The sequence below is a fragment of the Primulina huaijiensis genome, chromosome 6, assembly GCF_012295235.1.
Source record: "Primulina huaijiensis isolate GDHJ02 chromosome 6, ASM1229523v2, whole genome shotgun sequence".
NCBI classification, from domain to species: Eukaryota; Viridiplantae; Streptophyta; class Magnoliopsida; order Lamiales; family Gesneriaceae; genus Primulina; species Primulina huaijiensis.
Window position 1 is genome coordinate 20370056 of NC_133311.1, and position 12255 is coordinate 20382310.

General features: G+C 35.9%; 1 protein-coding gene across 2 annotated transcripts; it reads right to left on the reverse strand.

The window, feature by feature from the left end:
- Positions 1-532: 532 nt before the first annotated feature.
- On the reverse strand, positions 533-4633 carry LOC140978120 (farnesyl pyrophosphate synthase 1). Of its 2 annotated transcripts, none has more exons than XM_073442918.1 (11): positions 4379-4633; positions 2810-2834; positions 2553-2668; positions 2369-2455; positions 2157-2273; positions 1984-2072; positions 1640-1691; positions 1450-1545; positions 1259-1303; positions 1071-1160; positions 533-983 (listed from the first exon to the last, which is right to left on the reverse strand). In XM_073442918.1, the coding sequence occupies exons 1-11, from the start codon at positions 4508-4510 to the stop codon at positions 783-785; spliced, it is 1050 nt and encodes a 349-aa protein (XP_073299019.1). In that variant the 5' UTR covers positions 4511-4633; the 3' UTR covers positions 533-782. The 2 variants fall into 2 exon arrangements, with proteins under 2 accessions (XP_073299019.1, XP_073299018.1); XM_073442917.1 differs by lacking the exon at positions 4379-4633 and adding an exon at positions 4098-4129 and having other exon boundaries at positions 2810-2877.
- Between the last annotated feature and the right edge of the window lie 7622 nt (positions 4634-12255).

Consider the following 12255-nt stretch of genomic DNA (forward strand, 5'->3'; position numbering starts at 1 on the left):
AGTGTATACCATGATTCTTCTGTCTATCAATAACTGCATGCATTGTACGGTGAATGTGAAGAAGTAGGCCATTATCTCGGCAATAATGAGCCAAGCTAGTATTTGCAAGCTATAAAGTAGGTTCACTCTATGAAGGTTCTTATTTGAAAAATATAAATGAAAATTCAAGATTCGAAATACTTGATAAAAAAACAGAAAATAAAGACCTTTTTTTTCTTTCACAAATCTCTTATTAGTGATAATATTATTATTAATATTTTTAAAAATAATATTATTTTCGAGACGAGTTCGGGATGTTGATAGTATCCATATATTTTTAAAAAATTCTCCGAACTTGAAAAAATATTTGATCTTCGTCTCCATTTTGGGTATTCCTCGTGAGACCTGAATCGTAGTGACACTTGTCATCCCTGTATATAATATTCTACCTAGAAAGTTTGATTTGTTTGGCAGCCGAATAAAATAATTGAACCCGAATCAAACTAATCTAAGTAGCCGATATTTTAAAAAAAGAAAGAAAAAAACGAGAGAATAGTTAGAAAAATGGGTTCGGAAACCTCCTTTTATTTTTAACCCTCGAAGTTGCAAATTACAATAGAAAAAGTAGTGAAAACCACAAGAAACTAATACAAACAACAAAATAGGGGAATTTGTTACCCCCTTCTTCCACTAATATAAATTACAAATACATATCGAAAAATGAAATAGGATTTCTTCTGACTAATCAAAACTTCCCCTGCTTCATTTCTTGATTCAGAATCCATTGTTATTAGCTATCCATCCTACTTCTGTCTCTTGTAAATCTTCCCCAAGAACGATTTCAGAACAGCCTGCACAGCTTTACTCGGATGAGCTTCAATGGAGCTTGTTATTTTCTCATAGCTCTTGCTTTCAAATTCTGTGAATACCCCTTGGAGATTAATGTCATTGTACAAGGCTTTGATTTTCGCCACCTTGCTAGGATCGGGATTGCCATAGTTTTCCTAGCGGTAAATCTATATGTTAACATACACAGTTCTGTTTTGAAAGCTGGAGTAGAAAAGTGGAGATATCTCATTCTATGTTCTTACGAATAGGATTTTCTTTTGCTCGTCGTTGCAAATCTCCAGGGCCTTGACTACTAGCCAAGAACACTTGAAATCATCAATATCCGTTCCAATCTGATGTTTGCATGACAATCAAATAAGAAAACACTATTAAAAAAAGAAGCCTTAGATTACAAAGGTTCCAATCCAACAAACAATGTTCAGATTTTTACCTTCCCAATCGTGTCAGGATGACCAAAACAATCCAAATAATCATCCTGAGAAAAAACCACAAGAATAATAATGATAAAATATGATTAACTGATCCGTTGCATGAACACATTACATTGAGACTTTAAATTAACAAACATAATCTCTAACATGCATATCAATATCCAAGAGAGAGAAATGCGGAAAATAATACCTGTACTTGGAAATAAATTCCCATATCAATAAGTACATTCTTCACGTCTATGTGGTTGTCTAGGTTCTCACCAGCCATGAGCAATGCACATGCGACCTGAGAAATAATCAGTACCGTTCAGGTCAAATGCTGAATAACTGCATTTTGATAATCATATGGAGTAACAGTTATGACAACTTTTCCAACTTACCGGGAGGTAAAATGAGTAGTAAGCAGTCTTGTACTGAACAATGCGACGATGACTGCACAAATTTCAAAAAATCAATCTGACCATAAATAACAGAAAAATATCGAGTCACCACATGAACGTAGAAATTGGAATCTATCAGTTGCAACATCCAGTAGAAACTAGTATTGCAGAAAAGTGCTGCTATTTATTTTTAATCTTCAGGCTCATGAAAGGGCTAAACAAATAATTAGTCCTTAGTCTTAGAGTATACACTATATACAGTAACTTGGCGTATCATGAGATCTAGCATCTGACACAAGGATAACTTTGCAAGTTACTTATTGTAAAACCCTACAGAGACTCACAGTGACAATGAATATTTTGATAAATCCTTTTCCCCTTCGATAGTTGTGATCAAATCTATCATCTGTCCTGAGGCAGTTTGGAACTCCACCTAAAACATGACAAAATGAAGTTGACATGTTGTAACATGGTAATACCTTCGAGCCAGATCCAAGTAATTCAAAAGTAAATTTACCTCATTGAACAAGTCCAGCAAATCCACGTAGTACTGCTTTTCCCTGAAATGCTTTTTGAGAATTCTAGGGATATGGTTCCGAAGTATGGTTCCATCATTAGAAGCAATCAGACCAACCTAAAGCAGAAGGTTAAATCAAGGTGAATGGTTAAGTAGACATCCTTTGGATGGTAGTTGTAAAAGAGAAAAAAAAAGTTAACATATAGCCCGACCTTGGGGACTCGAAACCAGCATGGTTGACCACGCCTCGTGTGAGAATTATCCATTATGTCATCAAGGACAAGAAAATAAGCTTGAAGCTGAACAATATATCTCATATAAGTCAGATTCTTGTGCAGAAAAATGCACAAGATGGATCCATTTGTGGTACTTAGAATAAGAAGTAGAATAACTCACCCATTCTATGCACCAGCCCAGAGCGCTAGCAAGAAAAACCTCTTCTTCTGTTAGGTCTCTGCCTTCTTTTAGTAACTTATAGCTATCAATAACAGACAGGCCTCTGTTTAACTTCCCTGCAAGTAACACCTGAATCTTCAGAATAAAATCTTTTGGTTTCAAGAATCTTACATGAATTAATTTTTTTTAATACTAGAGCGAAAACATGCAGGTCAGGAACTCGGCTCTAGAAATGAAGTAAATGATTCACATCCGACCTCCAGGCACGTTGTAGTCCAGCATCTGCCACAGATATTTAAATGGCGCATCAGAAACACTCATCAAACTGTAAAGTAGGAAATGGCATGCAAGCTTAGTCAACATTTTATCATTGCTAATATTTAGACCCACTTCATTGTACAGCTTAAAAACATTAACAGGTGGAAGAAATGATAGCGCTCAATGCTCTAACCACTGAAAACCCAATTATTGAAAGTGTATAATCGCATTTAATTTTAAAAATGACAAACTTTTAGCATCTTCTACAATTAAACAAGGACTGGATGTCGTAAACTGCCTTACTCAAACATTGCAAAAACCAAAATAGTCAGCCAAAATCAGCATTCTTTTTTATATTGTGACGAGAATATTTGTATGAAAATTGTCTTAATTTAAAGGAAAAAAATTATATGGTCGACATCCGATTTCAAATTGTTAAGCATACACTTTTATGAAATAGAAACATAAATATATATGTGTGTGATGTATGGAGGTTGGAGAAGAAAAATAAAAGAAATTTGATTTCTGCAGAAAGCCACTGTTTTAGCCCAAGATACCAAAGAAGGAAGAAAATCAATTGAATCCCATTAAAAGCCTTAAAATGTCAAATTAGAGACAAAATTAGAAGGGAAAAGGAGGAATTTTTAAATAGCAATAAAGCACTTCCGTATATTTAGCGGACATTTCCTGAAAGAGGGAATTTTTGCCGATTGCACTAGATTATTCTTTCAATCTTTAATATATGATAGAATCTTGATAAAAGATGACACCAATCACTTTAATTACTAATTGATGCCCTCTAGTTGATTTAACTTTAGATAGACAAAAGTATGTTAACAAAAAGATCAGCATCCCGTATTCAAGAAAAAATAACATCTTCTATGCTCACTTTAAAGGAACCAGAAGAGCACTTTATGTTGAAAGGTATTTATGATGCAATTTCGTCACCTAACAATCCATAGCCCTTCCCACTTTTAAATAATATCTGAAAACAATAGATGTATGTTACAGCCAATTCCAGTTTTAGATTAGCTGTGATCTAAACACGCTCGTGGCACATCACACATCTGTCGTGCCAGCACACGCATCACCCTGACACCACTCTCCTATACCGGAGGAGCATTTATGTATTTTAGGAGTTTCTCAATCTCAATCCATTTCGTTGCTACCAGAGTTTCCCCAAATGGATACTTTCAAAAGTGTCAGTGATGTTTGAGATATTTTTCCGAAAATTTGTTTTTGAAGATTGAACAGAAACCATAGCCATATCAAGTGAAAAGACAATACGATGATTCAACCACCATCCGCGATCTGAGAGTTTCGGCAACATGAAATTGAATGTCAGAGAACTCAAAAATATCAAAATATCCCAATAAATCGAAATGGTTTCCACCCATCCACCATAATTCAATAACATATGTTAGTCCATGTTTGATCTTCTTTTCAAAAAAAATATATAATATCTTCCGAAGAGATAATTCCGGCACACCACACATCACATTCCAGTGTCAAACAAAATGAACAGAAGACAAAAAAAAGAAAATGGAATTAAAAATTTAAGAACAGACCCGCTCCACCCATTGGCGAGAATCATCAGTCCATTCAAAAGCAGGGTCATTCAAAAGCTCGGATTTGAGCACGGAGTACACTCCCAGAAACGCCGCCCTCAGATCCGACGTCTTTCCGTTCAGATTCGCCATGTATCCGCCCGAATATTGCAGAATTCAGCGGTCAAGAAATGCTTCCCTGCGTCCAGTACTGTTTGTTTGGCTCTCAGCTTTTGTAGTACTTGTAATTAGCAAAGTGCGGTATCACCTGCATTTATTGTGTACTCGGAAGTTTAGATGCCTAAATTAAATATTATTTTTGCTCAAATTTTTATTGGAATTACCTAATCTGGGTCTACCAATAAAGTTGAATTATATATATATATATATAATTTAACATTGAAAATTCAGTGAAAGCATTAAATATTTTATTTCAGAAAAATTACAAGGAAAAAAATTCATATTACTTCAATATCATATATAAAAAAAAATAGGCATTCCAGATGCAGTAGATAAATCTTTTTTATAGATATTTGAGTTCAATAACTCATATTATCGAAAGAATCCCTTCCAGATGGGATTAATGAAAAAAATTCTTTGACTATGATGTTTTTATAATTTTTTTAAAAATTTATATTTTATATTTATATATAGGAGAGACTATTCGTTAAATTTTTTATTGTTCGTTTTTTAGTTAAAAACATTATCCAAAATTTATAATAAAAAATAAGTTAGATTTATTTATTTATCTCAGAAAAAGCACTTAAAAACATTATCTTTGAATTCAATATTGTCCGTTACTTATTATTTACCTATTGTTCCCAATCGGCCATCTCCAAAAAATAAATGAAAATTATCCATGCAAAATTGTAGTACTGTTTAATTTTGAGAATAGATGGGAAATGTAGATCATTCTGTCGAGGGTAAATATGGAAATTGACATAGACTGTTAACGGGATCCTCATTCCCATCGAAAGCCAATAATGAGTGAACACGTGTCTGTAGATATGGGTTGGTGGAATGCCCACTAGAGTATGAAGTGATTCGCAGCTTTGTTTGGTTTTGACTTTTTTTAAAATTGTTTGTCAACTTTGAGATTTGCGCACAATTAATTTAATCGAGAATAGAATTATATAAACGAACCTAGTTGTTTTGGGAGAAGTTGGTGAAAAATCCCCAACCAAAACATTTATTTGGGTTCACTCCCTACCCACAAAATTGTAGTACTATGTCATACAAATTGTGGTACACTTCATGTGGAAATGTGGTACACTTCATGTGAAAATGTGGTACTAAAAAAGTACCCAGGGACTGAACACAAAAAAAAAACGGCGACTGGGGAGTTAAGTCCAATTTCCCGGTTGTTTTGTGAGCTCTTCGTGCTCATTGAAAAATATTTAATTTATATTCGAATTTATCGAGTTCGAAGCAAATTCGATATCTTCGAACTTTTTTCAAACCAAACTAGAGCTTAAATTATTTTGTTCAATAATTCACGAGCCGCTCGCGAGTCTTAATATTTAATATATTAAATAAATAAATTTTTAGTCTTTCGAGTATATTAGTTCGAATAGTTTGCGAACTTGTTCGAATTTTTCAAGTCAAACTCAAACTTAGCTTTGATTTTAAACGAATTTGAACAAAAAATTTTAAAATTTTCGAACTTCGAATCGAACTCGAATAGAACTAATTAGATGCTTCAAATTTTCGTCATATTTAGCTCGATTCAGTTCGTTTACACACTTAATCATGACTTTTAAATGACACTATATACAACTTCAATTATTTATATCATGACTGAAACGAGTAAATTATTAAACTGTTGGTTATATCATATTTCTCGAGTTATATAAAAAAATAAATTTTTATAAATTAAGTTGTTGATATAAGTGGTTTGAATCCTTCAAACAATTTATTTAAAGAGATAAACAAAAAGCAAAATCCTTCAAAAAAATTATGTATGATATTATATATAGTGTATTGTAAAACTCGCCTATTGTAAAACTAAATGCCAATATTGGCGAAATTGTGGTGTGGTGTGAATGTTTCGTTTCCACAGTGTTTATGTGATGAGGGTGAGAGTTAAGTGTATCAGAATGTAGGTGTTGTGCGTAGGTGTTGCAACACTCACGACAACTTGCAGCGGAAATTATATTTTAACACATAACTTAAATAATACTATTATGAGGGACGAGATATAAATCTTGCACAAGTATAAAATACTTGTGCGTTGCCTCAGGGCAAAATAATTCACTAGAAAACTTGTAAGTTTACAAAAACCAATACTAGTGAAAGAATAAAACAACTCCCTTAATAAGGCGAATATCAAATTGCATCCTAAAACTCTTACAAACCGTAAGACCAATTATAAACAGGATGCATCAACTGAGAAGTAAAGAAAAACTTCAAAACTCAACACTCTAATCAAAACAGTGATTAGGTGTTGACTTCAGATGTTGTCAGCACTTCACAGCAACACTTGAAACAACAGCACGAGATTGCTCAGGTCTCGAAAACTCTTCGCGCACCACTTGTCTCTCCAAAAAACCTTTTTACGCTCTATGTATACTTCTTTTTCTTCTAAGTCCCTTTTTAAAGATTAAGAGAGCAATTTCATTAGGAAAATAAAATCATATCTTAAAGATATTATCATATCAAAATATCATTAAGAAAAACTATGATATTATATCTTAAAGATATTATCATAAAAAATAAATCTACACTAGATCATATCATTAAATCGAGATTATTCTCAATTCTAGAAAGTCAAAACATTAAAGATCTTAAACAAGGAAAATATATAAATTTAAAAGGAAAATATATCAAGGAATAAAATTCCTTTCAATCTCTCCCTTTTTGCCTTTCTGGACAAAACAACCCAAAAATGGTTTTACGGCACAACTCCCCCTGAGTTAGCAAATCCGTGATCTGCATATGTTGCACCATAACATCGAAAAAGTTCATTAATCAGGAGAAAAACGAGAAAAACAGCAACGTCAATCAAATAAAACAAAAGCAACTACAGTCTTAAAACCATCAACTCAAAATCTCATTATCCTTCATTACTGCCAGCATTATCATCATCAGCCATTTTTGCTCCACTGGTTTCAGCTGTATCTACTCCCCTTTTTTGTCCAGAATGGACACCAACATCCAGCAGAAGCTCATAATCAGCCACTTGATTTTCATAATATGCAATGGTCTTCTTGGCATTTTCAATTTGTTGTCGACCATAGGCAATCTGAGCTTGAATATAGGAGATAGACAGTGTTACATAACCAGTAGGAGGGACATCTGTAGGATGCGGATCAGCAGTTTCAGGCACAGGCTCAGATGTTGTATCATCAGTGTTGCCAACATCCGTAGCAACACCGGTATTCAGCCAAGGCAGATCAATCCTTCTGTTGCCTTTGAAATAAACAGGAGAAATCTTCAGAACATCTCCGACAGGACAGAGATCTTCATCAATATCCTTGATGAAACCTTGAGATTCCAAGATCCCATAAATCAGTGAAGGGAAAGGCAGCTTGGTTTTCTTGAAGTCTCCTTCAGCATATTGTAATGCTGTCTTGAACACTAGCTTCCCAAAGTTAAAGGCTCTTCCAGTCCCAATAGAAAACAACACCAGGGCCTGAGTTCTAGTCACAGTAGTAGAATTGGTTGAAGGTGTCCAATTCCAAATTGAGGTCTTGTGCAGCACAGAGAAAAAGGAAGTGAGATTGGCAGCACTCAACTTCTTGGGATGGTCAGGGAATACTTTGATCAGGCCTCCAGTGAGCACAGAGGTTATAGCATTTATGTCCGGGTTTTCTTCAACTTCCTCAACATCCGGAGTGTTGTAGAATGCATTGATCACAGAAGGTGTGAACTTGTAGATACGATTACGAACAAACACTCTCCCATACTTCACTGAATCCTCATCTCCAACACTACCCAGGAGATTGCAGTAGAATTCCAACACAACACGGCGGCAGTAGGGCATAGCAGTAGTGACAGTGGAGAACAACCTTCGGTTCTTCAAAAACTCAATTAAGTTGTATGTCCCATATGCGGCAACATCAATATTTTTCTCCTCAATCAACTCTCTCTCAATAAAAAGAGGCCACAATTCCAAAGCATCTTCAGAATAAAACTTGGTGGAGAAAGACTTACTTAGATCATAGTCAACAGAGTCAATGTTGTGCTCGGTGTTGTCCACATCCGCCTCAACACCTGCAGGAGTAGCAGCAACATCTTGAGATGACTCACTTTCTTCAGAGCCAATATCTTCAGATTCAGCATCATTTTGTTCCTCAGATTCAAAATCAGACACAGAGGATGAAGTGTAATTCTCAGAAGCTCCAGGTCGATTTTCCTCAAATTCACTCATCATTTCCGGATCAGGTGTATCATCCTTAGAAATTTGTTTCTTGGCAGCCTTTTCTTCCTTAAGTTGAGCAAGAAACTCGGCCAGAGATTGTTCATCTTCTTCAGGCTCAGCAGGGAATCTTTCATCTGCAACATTTTGTGGTTCCGTGACGGGGTTTTGCTGTTGAACATCAGAAGTAGAACTGGGTTTCTTTGCAGCAACAGTTGGTTTGGGGCGAGCCACCAACTCAAAATCATCATCATCGGAGTCATCTCCAGATGAGAAATCAGGGTCCAGAAGATTTGAAGAGGTAGATGCTCGAGGCTTTTTGATTGGAACAAAGTCAGGATCAAACCCTGCTTGTCTCTTGGACCTTCGCGGCATAAGAGCGGAGGGAAAAGCTTTATTCAGGACGTCAAAGTCCGGTGGATTCTCAACGTTGATCTCGTTCTCAGGTTCACCAGGGGCGATTATTTCCAGCGGAATTGGTTCTCCTGGCACAGCCACAATTTCCCGGCACTCAACATTTGCTTCGGCGGTGGGTGTTGTGTCAGGTGACTCTCCACGCATGCTCGCAGCCATTTCACTCCTAATGTCGTGAGGATCGAAGCCAGCCATCTGCGAAATCAAGAACAAAAGAAGTAGAGTTGTTCGAAGAACACAGACAATCACGAGGAACAGAGATAGTTTATGCAAAAAAATGAATAATGAGGGCAGGAGAAATTTTAGAATGTGAGGGAAAATTAAAGACGGTAAAGTCATTCCTCATCCATTCCTAATTATTTAAACACAGCCCTCCAATGGTAACATTTTGTTAAGTCGCGAATTCATCACCTTACCAAACCAGTTTTTACTCTCACCCAACGGTAACTTTTCTGAAACAGTGCAATCATCATTTCAAGAAATCAGTCAGGATAAAACACCACGTCGAATTGTCCCCACAAACGGTTAGAGATCAAGATATTTTAAAATTAAGTTGGTTAGGTTTTCCTTCGTATTTCATGAATTAAAAACTGATAGCCCACTGGACTTGATGAATTTACATAACATCAGAATGAATGACTCATATTTATGCCTAAAATATGATCAAAAATGAAATACACACGCATGTGATCAAACTGTGATCTGTCTGTACTTAGTGTTGACAACACCTCCTGGCAACACTCACAATCATTTTTAATTCAGACATGGTAGCTCCCACTCTAGAAGAACGGTCTTCATGGGACTCCTCTAGGTAGCTATTTCCATCTGTATTTTGACTTAGAAGTGGTAGCTCCACTCTAGAAGAACGGTCTTCATTGGACTCCTCTAGGTAGCTTTGGCCATATTCTTCTAAACATTTTTGTTCTATTCTTCTCCTCCTTTCTATTTTTTACCTTATTGATCAGGATTTTTCCAAGTCATTTTTCACATTGGACAAGGTCATGTGACGCACCAACATCCTCAACTACTTAATGACTTAGATTGAGCATAATCCACACTTTAGAAAATTTTTGTGAGAAAAATTGATTCTCAACTGAGAGCACACCATTCAGTATCCTTTACTTGTACAGACTTCACACAAAACAGGATGAATGCAATATGTCTAGTATCCTAAATAAATAAGATGCACATGCATGATGAGTGTTGTCCGCAGGTGTTGTAACACCCAGGACAACATCCGTGAGTGATCATTGTGCACTCAAGCTGAGAGACTTCCTAAGATTGGAAAATCTCTCAAAATCTAGTGGTTTTGTAAAAATATCAGCCAGTTGATTCTTAGTTCCAACAAATTCCATTCGAATTATACCCTTCTCAACCAAATCTCGAATAAAATGATGTCTAATGTCTATGTGTTTTGTTCGAGAGTGTTGCACTGGATTTTTTGAAATATCAATTGCACTTGAATTGTCACAGTACACAATTAAGGTGTCACTTTTGAATCCATAATCTTTAATCATTTGATTCATCCACAAAAGTTGTGAGCAACAACTAGCAGCTGCAACATATTCAGATTCAGCAGTGGACAGAGACACACAATTTTGCTTTCTACTATACCATGACACCAAATTGTTACCAAGATAAAAACATCCACCAGTGGTACTTTTTCTATCATCTAGGTTTCCAGCCCAGTCAGCATCACTAAAACCCACTAAATTGGTGTTTGTTTCTTTGGTGTACCACAAACCTAAGTCAACTGTCCCAGCTATATATCTCAAAATTCTTTTGACAGCTTTTAAATGAGTGACTTTAGGATCAGCCTGGTACCTGACACACAAACATACACTAAACATGATATCGGGGCGACTTGCACTCAAGTAAAGAAGACTGCCTATGATGCTGCGATACTGGGTGTTGTCAACACCTGTGGCAACATCGTCTTTAGACAATTTTTCAGTCGACCCCATTGGAGTTTTCATGTGTTTAGTGTTCTCGGCAGAAAATTTCTTTATCAAATTCTTAGCATACTTGGATTGACACAGAAAAATACCATCATGCATTTGTTTAATTTGCAATCCAAGAAAGAAACTTAATTCTCCTACCATGCTCATTTCAAATGTGGTAGACATGCATTTAACGAAATCATTAACATGCTTTTGAGAAGAAGCACAAAAAATGATGTCATCAACATAAATTTGACACACAAGAATATCATGCTTCGACCTTTGAATAAAAAGGGTTTTATCAACCTCACCTCGTTTGAAGCCTAAGTCAAGCAGATATTCAGTAAGCCTACCATACCATGCTCGTGGAGCTTGTTTCAGTCCATAAAGTGCCTTCTTCAACTTGTAAACATGGTCTGGGTGGAGTGGATCTTCAAATCCTTTCGGTTGGCTTACATAAGCTTCCTCATTCAAAATGCCGTTCAAAAATGCACTTTTCACATCCATTTGATATAGTTTTATGTCCATGTGACAAGCAATGGCAAGTAAAAGTCTGACTGATTCAGTTCGGGCAACAGGGGCAAATGTCTCATCAAAATCAATTCCTTCAATTTGTGTATACCGTTGAGCAACTAGCCTTGCTTTATTTCTCACAACAATTCCAGATTCATCAGTTTTGTTCTTAAAAATCCACTTGGTTCCAATAACATTCACATTGTCAGGTCTAGGAACCAAATCCCACACATCATTCCTAACGAATTGTTCAAGTTCCTCATGCATCGCATTGACCCAAAATTCATCTTTTAAGGCTTCATTTATATTTTTGGGTTCAATGAGTTAAACAAAACAAGAATGACTTACTTGAGAGTACACAGAAGTCATGCATACTAGACCAATCATTTTTCGATAATCCACTTTCTCCTTCCTTCTAGTTTGCATTCCTTCAAATGCTCCTCCAATTATCTGAGATGATGGATGATTTTTCTGAATTTTACTGGAAATATCATTCCCTTCATTTGTTACATCATCATCATTTACAGCATTCTCTCCCGGTTCATTAGTTGATTCTGCCAGTGCAGGTGTTGTCGCAGGTGTTACAACATCGGGTACAACATCTGTTTTAGGCAGTGTCTCACTTACATTCAGTAGCCCATCAACATCATCCTCGATTGTTTTTCCTGTTAAGT

Bases quoted from the DNA above. Each gene is read 5' to 3' on its own strand.
- LOC140978120 (XM_073442918.1), bottom strand. From the start codon at position 4,510: ATGGCGAATCTGAACGGAAAGACGTCGGATCTGAGGGCGGCGTTTCTG. The intron at 2,274-2,368 runs GTCGGGCTATAT...CTTCTGCTTTAG, and splicing joins GCTGGTTTCGAGTCCCCAAG to GTTGGTCTGATTGCTTCTAA. The intron at 1,161-1,258 runs GTAAAAATCTGA...TGCAAACATCAG, and splicing joins ATCCTGACACGATTGGGAAG to ATTGGAACGGATATTGATGA.